The sequence below is a fragment of the Bos taurus genome, chromosome 29 (assembly GCF_002263795.3).
Source record: "Bos taurus isolate L1 Dominette 01449 registration number 42190680 breed Hereford chromosome 29, ARS-UCD2.0, whole genome shotgun sequence".
NCBI lineage: Eukaryota > Metazoa > Chordata > Mammalia > Artiodactyla > Bovidae > Bos > Bos taurus.
The window spans coordinates 28,430,746-28,445,720 of record NC_037356.1 but is presented as its reverse complement, the minus strand read 5'-3'; the positions used below and the strand labels follow the sequence as shown (position 1 = coordinate 28,445,720).

At 38.3% G+C, this 14,975-nt stretch overlaps 1 protein-coding gene across 8 annotated transcripts in view; it reads right to left on the bottom strand.

Moving 5' to 3' along the window:
• Positions 1-14,975, bottom strand: part of CCDC15 (coiled-coil domain containing 15) — a 49,196-nt gene that overhangs the window by 22,631 nt on the left and 11,590 nt on the right. For 6 of the 8 annotated variants that reach the window (XR_816440.4, XM_002699204.7, XM_010820922.4 and 3 more), the window contains 7 exons: positions 14,078-14,200; positions 11,937-12,053; positions 11,269-11,682; positions 10,216-10,335; positions 7,561-7,635; positions 7,137-7,259; positions 6,545-6,667 (listed from right to left, as the gene is read on the bottom strand). Coding sequence is in view for 7 of the 8 variants with exons in the window: in XM_002699204.7 (XP_002699250.2) it covers positions 6,545-6,667; positions 7,137-7,259; positions 7,561-7,635; positions 10,216-10,335; positions 11,269-11,682; positions 11,937-12,053; positions 14,078-14,200 (1,095 nt within the window). In the remaining variant the exon portion in view is untranslated. The remainder of the gene's footprint in view (positions 1-6,544; positions 6,668-7,136; positions 7,260-7,560; positions 7,636-10,215; positions 10,336-11,268; positions 11,683-11,936; positions 12,054-14,077; positions 14,201-14,975) is intronic. The other 2 variants (XM_005226811.5, XM_010820923.4) reach the window with 2 other exon arrangements.

Genomic DNA, 14,975 nt, shown 5'->3' with positions numbered 1-14,975 from the left:
ACACAAAGTGACAAAACTGCCAAAAGCGAGACCTATGCACATTTTTGACAATTTTATCTACTAATTCTTTCCCCTGCAATCTTGAGCTCAACTAGATTTAAAAAGTTAAAAAATATATATATATAAAAGAATAAAATTTTAAGAAAGAATAAAGGCATTAAACAAAAACAAAAGACTCAGGTCAAAGATATGGATGAATTCATGACAAATAAAAATGTACAGAGGCCTTCTACAATGGTCACTTGAAATAATTCTATTATGACTGTGTGCTTGGGATCGAATATAGGATATAAAATTAGATCTCTTACTATCTCATATCTATAATAATTTTCAATTTGTACACATTCTTGATGGTGTGAATTTAGAGAATAAAAGCTTGAAAGAAAAGATTATAGCAATCAGCTGTCATGGCAGGGAAGAAACTAGAACTTATTTTCTTCCAAAATACTAGGAAAGCCTGTTGACATAACTTAGTATACTTACTTTCACATTATGTGGCTCAAATTATGATCTCTAACTTTTAGAAATACAAGTTTTAAATTACTTTGATCTTTTTAGCTTAAAAGTTATTTATCAAAAAAAAAAGTTATTTATCTGTCAGCAAAGTTGCAAGATACAAGATCAGTATGCAAAAATCAATTACATTTTTATGTACTTGCAACAAACAATTTGAAAATGAAATTAAAGGTAAAATCCATATAATATACCATCAAAACACACCTTACGAATAAATTTAATAAAAGAAATATAAATTATACACTGAAACCTACAAACCATGTTAAAAGAAATAAAAGATCTAATTGAGTGAAAAGACATCTCTTGTTCATGAATCAGAAGACTTAATACTGTTAAGATGGCAAATGAGTCAACAGATTTAATGCAGTCTGCATCAACATTTAAGTTGATGGGACTTCCCTGGCAGTCCAGTGGTTAATATTTCACCTTCTAGACTTCCCTGCTGGCCCAGTAGTTAAGACTGCACCTGCCAAAGCAGGGGACATGAGTTTGATCCTTGGTCTAGGAATATTCCACATGCCGCAGGCAACTAAGCCCACGTGCCACAGCTACTCAGCCCACGCTCTAGAGCCTGTGTGTCACAACTACCGAAGCCTGCACACCTAGAGCTTGGGCTCTGCAACAGGAGAAGCCACGGCAATGAAAAGCCTGTACACCACAACCAGACAAAGCCTTCCTGCAGCACCGAAGACTCACCTTCCAATGCAGGAGACGGGGGGTTTGATCCCTGTTCAGGGAGCTAAGATCTCACAGGGCTTGCAGCACAAAAACCAAAGCATAAGACAGAAGCAATATCGAAAAAAAAAAAAAACCCTCAATAAAGACTTCAAAAATGGTCCACATTAAAAAAAAATTACGTTTACTTCTCTGTAGAAGTTGACAAGGTAATCCTTAAATTCATACGAGTGAAAGTCGCTCAGTTGTGTCTGACTCTTTGCAACCCCATAGACTATACAGTCCATGGAATGCTCCAGGCCAGAATACTAGAGTGGGTAGCCTTTCCCTTTTCTAGGGGATCTTTCCAACCCAGGGATCGAACCCATTGCATTGCATTGCAGCCGATTCTTTACTAGCTGAGTTTTACCCAGAATAGCTGAGATGATCTTGAAACAGAGAACAAAGTTGGAGAACTCACTCTTTTCAACTCAAAACTTATTACAAAGCTACACTAATCAACACGGTGTGGCACTAGCCTAAGGACAGACCCACAGATCAGTGGACAGACCTGGCAGTTCAGAAATAAACTCATATTTACAATCAACTGATTTTTGACATGAGTGATGAGAATTCAGTGGGTAAGAAGAATCTTTTCAACAAATGCTGTTGGGTCACCCTGGATACCCACATGCAGAAGAGTGAAACTGGACCCCTACCCAACACCATATATGAAGATTAATGCAAAGTGGATCACAGACCTGAACGCAAGAGATGTAAGATTCTTAGAGAAATACAAAGGAGTATTAGGTGATGGTTTCTTAGATATGACATCAAAAGCACAAGCCACAAAAAAGTAAATAATATGGACTTCATCAAAATTAAAAATTTCTGTGCTGCAAAAGAAACCACTGACAAAGTGAAAAGACAACCCACAGGACAGGAGAAAACATTTGCAAATCACAAAATAAATAAGGGTACTATGTGTAGAATATATTAAGAACTCACATAAGTTAATAATCAAAAGACAAATAATCCAATTAGAAACTGGGCAGAGGATTTAATAGTTTTCTAAAGAAAATACACATATGGTCAATAAGCACATGAAAAGATGCTCATCATTAATCATCAAGAAAATGTAAACCAAAACCACAATGAGCTATCATTGCACAGCCATTAAGAGAGCTATAATTAAAAAGACAAAAGACAATTACAAGTGTTAGTGAGGACGCGGAAAAACAGAAACCTCGTAATACTGTGGGTAAGGATGAACAGCGCTGCGCCACTTTGGAAACCAGTTTGGCAGTTCCTCCCGAGGTTAAGCATATGGATACCAGAAGTCTCAGCAATTCCCCTCCTACTTATACACCCAAGGAAGATGGAAACACATATCACAGAAAAACATATAAACGAATGTTCACAGCAGCACTATTCACTATTAACAGTCAAGCAGTAGAAACAATCCAAATGCCTATTAACTGATGAATGGATAAATAAAATATGCTACATGCATACAATGGAATATTATCCAACGAACAGGAATGAAGCATTGCTACATGCTACAAGGTCTATGAACTTGGAAAACATTATGCTAAGTTAAAGAACTCAGTGATAAAAGGCCATTCTATGATCCCTTTTATATAAAGTGTCCAGAATAGGCAAATCTAGAGAGATTTAAAAGTAGACTAGTGGTTGCCTAGGGCTGGGGTTGGAGGTAAGGGGCAAAAGGGGATGAGTGGTTGCTAAAGGGTATGTGACTTCTGGGCAGTGATTAAATATTCTAGAAGTGACTATGGCAAAGTTTGCACAACATTCTGAATATAGTAAAAACAGTGCATTGTACATTTTCAATGGGTTGTATACCTGTATGGTATACAAAGCAGCTAGGCTTCATTATTTGACTACTCCTTATTTGTGAATTTGCCTATTCACCAAGATGTATTTATCATAGAATTAATGCTTGCAGTGCTTGTGGTCGCCTCCAGACATGAACAGTACTGGGAAAAATCTGAGTCATCAGATGGACATGTTGTCAGCTAAGGTCAAACACTGTGATGCTCTGCCTTCTTCTTTCAGCCTTCATACTGTAAACAGTATCCTTTCAAATGTACACTGAGTCCAAAGCTTTTTGCATTTTTGTGCTTTTTTTGTTATTGTGCTATTTAAAACACCCCTCAAGCACTGTGCTCAAGTACTACCTAGTGTTTCTAGCATAAGAAGGTTGTGATGGGCCTTATGGAGAAAATACATCTATTAGATAAGCTTCATTCAGCCATGAGCTATAGTGCCGTTGGCCCTGAGTCCAATGTTAATAGATCAACAATACATATTAATAAGGTGTCTAAACAGAAATTCACACAAAACAGTTAAGCAATGGTTCAGTATTGACTAAAATTCAGTTGCAGTATTTATGGCAAGTTTATAGAACATAACTATTATGAGTAAAGAGAACTGACTATATACCTCAATAAAGTTTGTTTGTTACAGATAAAATCTAAAAACAGTACGTAGCAAAAGGTTAATGGTGGCTATCTCTGTAATTTGGGGTCTTTTATCCTTTGTATTTACTTTTTGCTGTAATAAAAATGAAATCATTTTTTCTGCTTTCATAAAAGTAAGAAAGGACTTCCCCAGTGGTCCAGTGGTTAAGAATCCGCCTGCCAATGCAGGAGACACAGGTTTGATCCTTGGTCCAGGAAGATTCCACATGCTGTGGAGCAGCTAAGCCCGTGAGTCTCAACCCCTAGAGCCTGTGTGCCACAAGAGAAGCCACTGCAATGAGAAGCCAGCACACCTCAGTTCCAGAGAGCCTGCGTGCAGCAACCAAGACCCAGTACAGCCAAAAATAAGTATAGGAAAAAACATTTTTTTTGGTTAAGAAAAATTGGACTTCCAGCACTGGCCAAGAAGTAAGCCCATTCTGAGCCTCTAGCTCTCTCTCACTGATTCTAAGTATAAATTGTAGGAAATGTGGCTCTAAGTATCTGCAGAGTATATGGGTGGGGTACCCTGAAGAGGGGTGAGTTTGGAATGCTACTCAATACTCTGTAATAACCTAAATGGGAAAAAGAATCTAAAAAAGCATGCAGATATGTACATGCATGACTGAGTCACTGTGCTCTACACCTGAAACTAATACAACATTTAAATCAGCTATAAACCAATAAAAATTAACTAAAAAAAAAAAAAAAAAGAAGGGTGAGTTAGAAAAGCGGATTCCTTAATTTTGTGTATGAAATGGCACACACCCCAGCATCACCCCTGAGCTGTGCTGCCTGGGATGGACTTAATGCAGTATAAAGAAGGCTCTGAGAACTGAACTAACATTGGAGCTGCTGTTCACAGAAGATGAGAGAGAACTTGGAGCCTGAACTTAACCAGGTCAGCTGCCTGCCAGAACAAAAAAAGGAACGTTCTTCAGAGGATTTTAACAAGAATATAATGTTCAAAATTGGACCCAGAAGAAAACATGGAAAGTGAATCCAGAATATGGATCCAAAGAAAGACAACTCTGGGATGAGACATTCCTGGTGGTACAGTGGATAAGACTTCACGCTCCCAATGCAGGGGGCCTGGGTTCGATACCTGGTCAGGGAACTAAGATCTCATGTGCCACACAGTCCAAAAAAAAAGGGACAATTCTTCCCCTGAGATTAGTAGAAACAGGGAAGAACGGCAAAAGAGTAAATGGTCAAGGGAGTTATTGAATGATGGCCCCTTTTTTAATGAAAGTCAGAGAGTACAGGGTTGCAGAAAGAACTTTATGGAGTATTTAAGGTTTGGAATTATCAGTGTGGGCCATGTGTGAGGGAGCTAACAAGTAGCAACTAAGAAAAACGCTAAGCAGCACTGGGGATCTAGCTGTGACTGTAAAACCCTAAGTATGAATGTGTATAATTTTATCTATTCCATTAAAGAGGGTTTTCTTTACAATAAACCTGGATTATTCGGGAGTCTGAAAGGTCAAAGGACTGATCTAGGATTTTCAGGGCTGGTGTGACAGAAGGACAAGGAGAGGTTCTGGCTATTAAAGTGGCACCCTGAATCAAACAGTCAGGATTAGGTACCCCTCTTCTTGCTCAGTTAATGGCCTATCCATTCTCTACCACTAATTACGCTGCTTCATAATTATCGCTTATTTGTCAATCTCTCTTCTTCAGACGGTCTGAAATTTGAGTGCTAAGTCTTATTCACAGCTATATCTTTAATATTTAAAACCTAAACAATGGCTAACATCAAACTGGTGCTCAATAAACGTTTGACTGACTGACCAATTCTTTCTAAACAAATTTAGCAAGAGACAAGCAGGTACTAGGCACCATGCTAAAGGCTGTCCACACTCCAGTAAACAAAACAGGTATGCTATTTCTCTTCATAAAGCTTACAGACTACTGGAAAACATGCAAATAAGTAATTACCAACTGTCTTGTGTATGGAGAAGGAAACAAACAGAATACAGGGACAGAGGAAAAACACAAAAGCGGAGGAGGCCTAATCTTGATAAGGTGGTCAGAGCAGAAGTTAAAGTTGAAATCTAAAGGATGAGAAGCAAAAAAGAGAAGACTCTCAAAAAGAGGGAAAAAATAGGCAAAGGACAGCAAGTAGAAAGGGCTTGCAGAATATAGAAATGGTGATGCAGAATAAAACACAACAGCCTTCCCTTAGACCAACCTTAGAGACCCAAACCAAAAATAATAAAGAAGCTGCAGTTCAGTCTGAAAAGCTCAGCCCAAGTGCTTCTTTCTGCCTTTCTTCCTCCTTTTCTTTCTGCTCTCTTAAAAGGACCAAGGGAAAATTTCTCTTTATCTCTTTCATATATTCTAACAATGCTAGTTGCCTGAAGGCTCTGTTTCTAAAATAACAAAAAAACACGAGTTAGAAATTATGCAGACAGTGTAAAATTCTGATGGGAATAAACTAGACTTCAGTCATAGGGAAATCTCAGTAGGCCACAGTACCGTGACACTTTCTTGGAAAACATAACCCTAACAAGTTCCAGCCTAAATGTCTTAGTGATCTGCCTTATGCCCTACCAGGTTCCTGATGGGGATCTAGTCCTGGCTGTTGGGTGCAAGATTCTCCTGACCCCGACCCTTCAGAAACCACTTACTTCTTTCCTTCTCATAAAAGAAGAGACACCAAAAATACACGTTTTATAAGAGAATACACATGTAAAAAATACAATTTTCCAATAGGTAACAAGTGTTTCTGACAATACCCTAGCCTTCAGGGAGTAATCTTAGGTCAAAACAGGTTTCACACACCATGAAATAAACCAAGAATCTGCTTTTTGCTCAGGCTTACTGTTCCCAGCTCAGTAGGTACCTATGACCCTATCTAAATTCCACTGCTCACGCTCCACAGTCTGCTCTACCTGTTTTCTGCTGGAAGCCTCTCTCTGCTGCTTGGGCGCAAGATGGTGATGCCCATCCAGAAGCAAATCTTCCTGCCATCTTTCAGCTGTTCCAACACATGGTTGCTGTATGGAGCATAAGCTCTAAAAGATACAAAAGCATTCACCAAATTGCATAAGCAGTGACATGATGTTGGTAAAAATACTTTAGGCTGCAGTGATAGCCCTGATGTAATCTAAACATGTCAGAAGAGTCTGATGCATTAGGGAATGAAAGCAGACACTACTCTTGCCACTGCTACGGATCTTAACTGTATCTGCGAAGCAATCCTAAGTTTCTCTACTGGTAAAACAAGGAATAATGGCATCGATCTCGCAGGGTTATTTTGAGAGTTTAATGAGACAAAGGATACAAAGTTCTAGAACCATTGTGGCTATGGTAAATGTTTAATGAATTTAAGCTGTTATTCATAATGATACTAATAACATTACTAATACTATTAATAAGAGATAACACTATCATCGCTTGCTGGCAGCATAGCTCTAGCAAGCCCATATCAAACTCTCACTAATTGACTTTCTGCTGCTTACTCTTCACTATACTAGGCTCTACCTTCTCTCTGGCAGAAACTGGATCCTGGATTTCATGAACGACACATTCACAATGCTCCAGAAATAGCTCCTCTCTCCATCTCTCATCTGTCACATTATGTGAGGCCTGCCCGAAGTTCCTGTGCTAAAAGAAAAGAAACCTTGAACAACTGTCCAAGAAGCAGCATCAGGCCAGGGCCCTAGCGAAAGCTTCAGTGAAGAGGCCAGAACGAGTCTCAACAGGGCAGAACAGTCACAGAACAAGAGGGCATTATACCTTTGCCCATTGTTATTGACCTTAACACTAAACCCCTGAAGCAGTTATGACTTTGCCCTGCCAATCTGGAATTCAAACCTAAGGAATCTACTGTAACTTACTCCCCACTATATTCTGTTCTACTTACTCTCTGGGAAAGGCTAGGTCTTGAACACTGGGTGAGACATACCAACCACACTCCAGAAGCAATTCCTCTTCCAAGCTCCGATTTCTTGAAACATGAGGGTTGCATAATACACTTGCTCTAAAGGAACAACAAAATACAAAACTAATTGAGCAAAAATAATAGGTTATTATTTAATAACCTATTAAATAATAATAGTAGTTTAATAATAGTACTGTATACTTCAGTGACAACCCAAAATAATGATACTAGGGGAGGATAATTTAACAGGTGTGTGCATGCATGTATTTAATATAAAATTTCCAAACATACATCAAAGTAGAAAAAAAATAGTATAAGGAATCTAAAGATACCCATCACCCAGCAATTAGCAACATCATGTTTTTTCATATATCTTTTCTCCCACATTATTCCTAGAGTATTTGAAAGCAAATCCTAGATTATTCTGGCTTTTTCTTTTTCTTTTTTTGCATGGGGTAACTCTTTATTCAACAACACATTTAGAATAAGATAAGGAAACAAGAAAATATATAAAGTTGCCAACATTTTCTCAGATAAAGCCAGGAAACAAGCTTGTGTTACTTCCCTTAAGCACGCCTACTCAATGTCCCCGATAATTCCATGCATAAACAACAGAAGTGGTGAAGTCTGGGAAGTTTTGAGTGGCAAACAGCTTGTTTTGTTCTTCATCATAATTGGTCTGCAAACTGGATGTCTGGCTTTGGTATACTGCTTCAGCTGCCCAAGAGTAGAATTCCTTCAATGTATAGAAGACTAAATGTTCAAAGCCAAATTTACTGAAGGACTTGAGTTTACCAAGAACTATTTACTGACAACCAATCAATATTATACAAGTAAAATCTACCTCTTATTTGGCCCAAATGACAGACTTATGCTTTGTCACCTGGACTCTCTTTAGATCTGACACATTTTGAAATAACTGAAGACATCATACTCTTAGCCTAATGCCAGAAGCTTTAGTTCTATGCAGCCTACATACAAGCTAGCTTGACAAGCTGTAGCCCAAATCTTAAGTAATCTCAGTTCAGTTCAGTTCAGTCGCTCAGTCATGTCCGACTCTCTGCAACCCCATGGTCTGCAGCACGCCAGGTCTCCCTGTCCATCACCAACTCCTGGAGTTTATTCAAACTCATGTCCATTGAGTCGGTGATGCCATTCAACCATCTCATCCTCTGTCATCTCCTTCTCCTCCTGCCTTCAATCTTGCCCAGCATCAGGGTCTTTTCAAATGAGTCAGCTCTTCACATCAGGTGGCCAAAGTGTTGGAGTTTCAGCTTCAGCAGCAGTCCTTCCAATGAATATTCAGGACTGATTTCCTTTAGGATGGACTGGTTGGATCTCTTTGTAGTCCAAGGATTCTCAAAAGTCTTCTCCAACACCACAGTTCAAAAGCATCAATTCTTGGGTGCTCAGCTTTCTTTGTAGTCCAACTCTCACATCCATACATGACTACTGGAAAAAACATAGCTTTGACTAGACGGACCTTTGCTGGTAAAGTAATATATCTGCTCTTTAATATGCTGTCTAGGTTGGTCATAACTTTTCTTCCAGTAATATATCTGCTCTTTAATATGCTGTCTAGGTTGGTCCTAACTTTTCTCCCAAGGAGCAAGCGTCTTTTAATTTCATGGCTACAGTCACCATCTGCAGTTACTTTTTTAGAAAGTAGACAGAGTTCCCACTGTCTTCTGCTCTACCTGCTCTCTGGGGGGAGGGGGGCAGGTCTTACATTTTAGGTTGAATATACTGATGACACCCCAGAGTCAATTCATCTTTCTTCTCGCATTAGAGATGACAGTTGCTTCAGAAATACGTTTAAAAGAAACAACAAAAACAGAAAACAAATCGTCTAACCAGGGCAACATGCTAACCTTAACACTCAGGGCTTCAGTGAGAACGCCAGAGAAATGGTACCACATGAGGGTATTCTGATACATTTTAGTTTGAACAGGGATGTTAAACTTTTAACCCAAGTCTATAGATCTTACTTTTTAATCCCGAAACATTCACAGAACAGTCTGACAACCTCCTCAAAATTTAAGTAATTTAGAATCTGCTAATTCCCCTACATTGTTCATGTAAGAGCAGTATACCTGTGGGAACAATGCCTCACCAAAATAATAAACTAAAATCGTCTGATTCCACAATAAGAATACAAGTATGATTTATCAGCCTTCTGAATGACAGAACTGCTTTGATTGATACAGTTCACTAAACAAGGGTCTGATTCTATATTTCACATTACCAGTTGTTGGAAATGTATAAAATCCAGTTACTTTTTTTCCATCTATCTCTCTCTTTTTTTTTTTTTTTTTGCAGGATGGGGAGTAGGGGCACACCTCAGAGCATGTGAGATCTTAGTTCCTCAATCAAGGATTGAATTGCACCCCCTGCAGTGGAAGTGCAGAGTCTTTACCACTAGAATAGTGTTGTCACTCAGTCGTGTCCGACTCTGTGACCTCATGGACTATAGCCCGCCAGGCTCCTGCGTGCATGGGTTTCTCCAGGCAAGAACACTGGAGTGGGTTGCTATTTCCTCTGCCAGGGGATCTTCCCAACCCGGGGACAGAACCCAGAACTCTCGCATTGCAGGCAGACTCTTTAAAGTCTGAGCCACAACAGAAGCCCACTGGACCGCCAGGGAAGTCCCGCATCTATATCTTTTTGATTGAGCTCTACCTGATCTCTGATGGAAGCCTGGTACTGAAGTTTAGGAGGCAGATATTGATAACTTGCCAGAGAAAAGTCTTTTCTCCCTTTCTCATTCATATCACAGTATGTCTCCTTGAAGCATACCTTCTAAAAGACAAAAAAAAAACATAAATTGTCAATTGTTCAACGGGAGTAACATGAAATAATAGAAATAATAGTCCAGGCTTTATTAGAAACCTTACAGTAATTTTTTCAACTCCAGATGATGTGAAACAATATGGAATAAAACACAAACCACACTTCCTGAAATCTCTCTGAGAACAATCTTGAAAAGTTCCAAACTAAGCCCAAATAATGCAATTCCTCATGTTCTCTCCTTTTTCTGCTCTGCCTTGCCACTGATGAAGGCCTCATCTTCACGCCTGTGTAAAAGATCCTGACAGATATCCAGAGGAAACACCTCTCCCTGACTCCTACCTATCAACATTGATACTGCTGGCTTCAAATCTGCTTTCTAAAAAAGAACAAATATAAATAGCAGTTATTCAGTTAAGAAACACAAGGTAATCAATAATACTTTAGGTTGCAGTGAGAATTCAGAAGTTAACTGAGGCCATCATCTTAAGAGAATAAGTTAATACACTATACTCTATGCCACATAAGCCTAGCCACAGCCCTAAGTAATTTACTTCCTGTTGATCCCTTTCTTTTCCTCTTAGTCTAATCAATCTCTGCTGGAGGGCTGGCCTTGGGACCTGGGTTAAAAATACTGTTGGGACACTTGTGGTCTACTCTTTTTTCCCATCTTTCAGCTCTCAAAACAGACAAAAGCTGCGAGAAATACTTCATCTAACAAAGAAAGTTTTTTTAAAAAGTAAATTGTCCAGACAGGGGTAATATGCTGCTGCTAAGAATTTTAACACTTAATAAGAATGCTGGACATGTAAGAAATCAATCAGACAAGTTATTTCTTCCCCAACTATGACTCTCTAAATCAGCTGCAATAGTTCTTGCAAATCCCACTACAAGCCTTAACATGCTTATTTCTTTTTGTTGTATCTTCTTTCCATTTTATTTTACCTGATCGCTGGGTAGAAAATCCTGGTCCTGACATTCAGGTTGAATATTCTGGTCTTTGGGGAGAATGTGCTGATCTGTGGGTAGAAAAGTCTGATTTTGGAGTGGAAAATCTTGCACTTCCAAGGCAATATCCCCATCTTCTAGTCCAACAGTCTGGTCTTTCAGGATACAACTCTTAGTTTTTGTCTTAATGGCCTGGGCTTTGGGCTCAACAGTGTGGCCTTCCAGGTCGATATGCTGGGTACTGAGTCTCGGCTCACAGCGCTGGGCTTCCCACTCAACATCAAGGACACTCGTCAAATCCCCCTGAGCTTCTGGAAGATAATCCTGGGCTTCTGGCAAAACGTCCTGATGTAACTGCTTTACTTCTTCCTCTTCTATCACATCAAATAGTGGGGTTTTGAACTGTACTTTCTAAAAGTGAACAGGAACATTGAATATAGAATGCCATGTAGCAGTAACACTCAGGTTTTCTGTGAGATTCCTAAAATAATCTTAAAAGGATATGGTAGTCAAACAAATTACTAAGATAAAATGCAAAATTACAGTCTTTGCTCAACAGAACCTGAATCTACAATCCCAAACCAGGCACAAGAATACCAACAGCTCAAGTCCAAATCATAATTACTTTCATTTCTATTATACCATCTCCCTTCCCTCTGCTTTACCTGAACTCTGCTGAAAGGTATATCTTTGTCTTCAGGAAAGAGAGCCTCCTGGTCCCCCCAAGACAAATGCTTTTTCCCTTTCTTATCTATCATAACAGATGAAGATTCCTCAGGTTCCTAAAGAACATACAAACAAAAATGGAAAAACAAACAAATGTATCTATTACAGGTAGAAACAAGAATGCATGTAAAAGAATTAAGTTAGAATTCTTCCTCACACTACATATTAAAAAAAACTCCAAATGGATTATAAGAGCTAAAATTATAAAATTCTTAGAACACGTAGAATTAAGCGATGGTTTAATAGATCCTACACCATAGCACAAGCAGCAAAAGAAAAACAGGTAAGTTAGATGACACCAAAACTAAAAATTTTGTGCTAAAAAATGATAGCATTAAAAAAGTGAAATGAATATTTACATTGATGGCAATGTTGATACAATTTCATTGTTATGTTGATGGAATGTCAGTCTTGTAAATACGGTTTTAGAAACAGAAATTTTTTATTGTTTTAAAAAGATTTGTTATTTTGGTAATTTTCTTTTGATGAATTGGTGGATAGTTGTTTGAGGGCCTTTAAACTGCTTACAAAATGGTGGGATTTTTTTGTATAGTGGATAAAATGAGTAATTGAAAATGTGTCCATAGAAATCAAAGGTAAGTGGGGTCTTTGTGAGATGAGGAGTAGTTTTAATGTAGAAAGATATATTTACAAATGAGTCTAAAATTTCAAAAGAATTGGATAAAAAAATCTATTATGAGAATAAAGCAGTGACATGGTTAATTTGGAACTTTTGTTCTTACACCAATAAAGGAAGGGACCCCAATAAAGAGGCTTCTCGCACACATACACACGAAAAAATGAAACAACAACCCAGAGAATGGGAGAAAATACTTGCAAATCATGTAACTTGCAACCCCCTGGACTGTAGCCCACCAGGCTCCTCTGTCCATGGGATTTCCCAGGCAAGAATACTGGAGTGGGTTGCCATTTCCTTCTCCAGAGGATCTTCCCAACTCAGAGATCAAAGCTGTGTCTCCTGCACTGCAGGTGGATCCCTTATTGCCGAGCCACAGGGAAGCCCAAAGAATTCTTACAACTTGATAATAAAAAGACAACCCAACTTAAAAATGGTACTGCATCTGAACACAGATTTTTCTTCAAGAGAGATAAATAAATGGGCAATAAGCACATGAAAAGATACTCAAGATCATTAGTCATCAGGAAAATACAAATTAAAAGTATGGTGAAATGCCACTCCAAACCTACTTAGGAGGCTATAAAAAGATGGGCAACAACAACGATTGAAGAGGATGTGGAGAAACTGGAAACCTCATATATTGCTAATGGAAAACAGCTTGACAGTTCCTCAAAATATTAGGCAAAGAGTTACTATGTGACCCAGAAATTCCATAACTAGAAAAATGAATGTTCACCCAAATACATGTAACTGCTTACAGCACAATTATGCATAAAAGCTAAGTGGAAAAAATCCAAATGTCTATTAACTGATGAATGGATATACCAAGTGTAATATACTGATGTACTGATACATGCTACAAGGTGGATAAACTCTGAATACATTAAGCAAAGTAAAAGAAGTCAGTCACAAAAGCCCCATTTTATACTATTCCATTTATATGACACATACATTTACATGAAATGCCCAGAATAAGCAAATCTACAGAGACAGAAAGTAGCTTAGTGGTTGTTTAGTACTGGGGACAGAAACAGGAAGGGACTAGAGAGTGACAGTTAATGGGTACAGTGTTTCTTTTAGGGATAATGAGAATCTTCTAAATTAGATTGTGGTGATGGTTGCACATGGCAACCCACTCCAGTACTCTTGCCTGTAAAATCCCATGGACAGAGAAGCCTGTTAGGTTACAGTCCATGGGATGGCAAAGAGTCAGACATGACTAAGCGACTTCACATGATGGTTGCACAATCCTGTGAATATACCAAAAACCACTGAAGAGTACACTTTAAAGTAGGTAGACTGTGTGGTATGGGAATTATAGCTCAATAAAACCATTAGAAAAAAATTATTGGATATTATAATCTCAGTACTTAATTCCATCTTGTATGGTTAGTTATAACAGGGCATCTTTTTTCCCCTCTACTCTTTATATTTACCTACCTGATCATCCATAAATTTCTGGTAATCTGCAGGAGTTAAAAGACCTTGATGGACCTCCAAGGGCAGGTCTCCTCTTACACCTATATTTATCCTGGTAAATGATGGCTTCCTACAAAGTGCTTTCTGCAAAAAAGAAAAACTAATACAAATACAAATGGTCTAGAGAAAGCAATATGCTCATAACACTAAGTTGAGTTTTTGTGAAATATCTGATACAATCTTACCAGTTTATGGTAATCTAATACAGAATAGAGTTCTAGTTCAAGTATACAAACAAACCATTTACATAACAAACGTAAGGAGTGAAATAAGATAGTAGAATACTTTAACTTTCTTTGCAATTTGCCCTATCCTAGCCAGTAACAACTTCAGAATGCTTATAATTTTGTCTTGGTGATCTAACAGTGGGCAAACAAACCTATCTTCCACGTGTATCTCTAAATCTAGAACAACGGTAACAACCAAACAGATTCTAATGTCAGTAAAAATAAGTCTAACAAGCAAATGAAACCAGAGCTCAACTGGGTTATAGGCTGTTCTCCTTTCTGACCAGCAGATTCCTCCTGCTCACAACTGAGTGGGTAGAACTATTCAGATTTAAAGCAAAGACTACATACTCGATAAGAAAAATTTCGCTGTCAATTATATGGCATAGATTTGTTTGTGGTACTTTATCTGAAATAGCACATGCATTATTTGAAAGCAAGCAGCTAGACCAGAGTTCATCATTATCATAATGAACTACACTTAAATGGCACCTTTGACGTATAAAACTGGTTTATACAAGGATGTTATAAAAGACTTAACCTCCTCCCTTCTATTGGATAATTATTTCAGTCAGACCTAGGAACAGTACTCTTTTTGGAAAAACACCAATTGAAAGGTTATAAAGTATCAG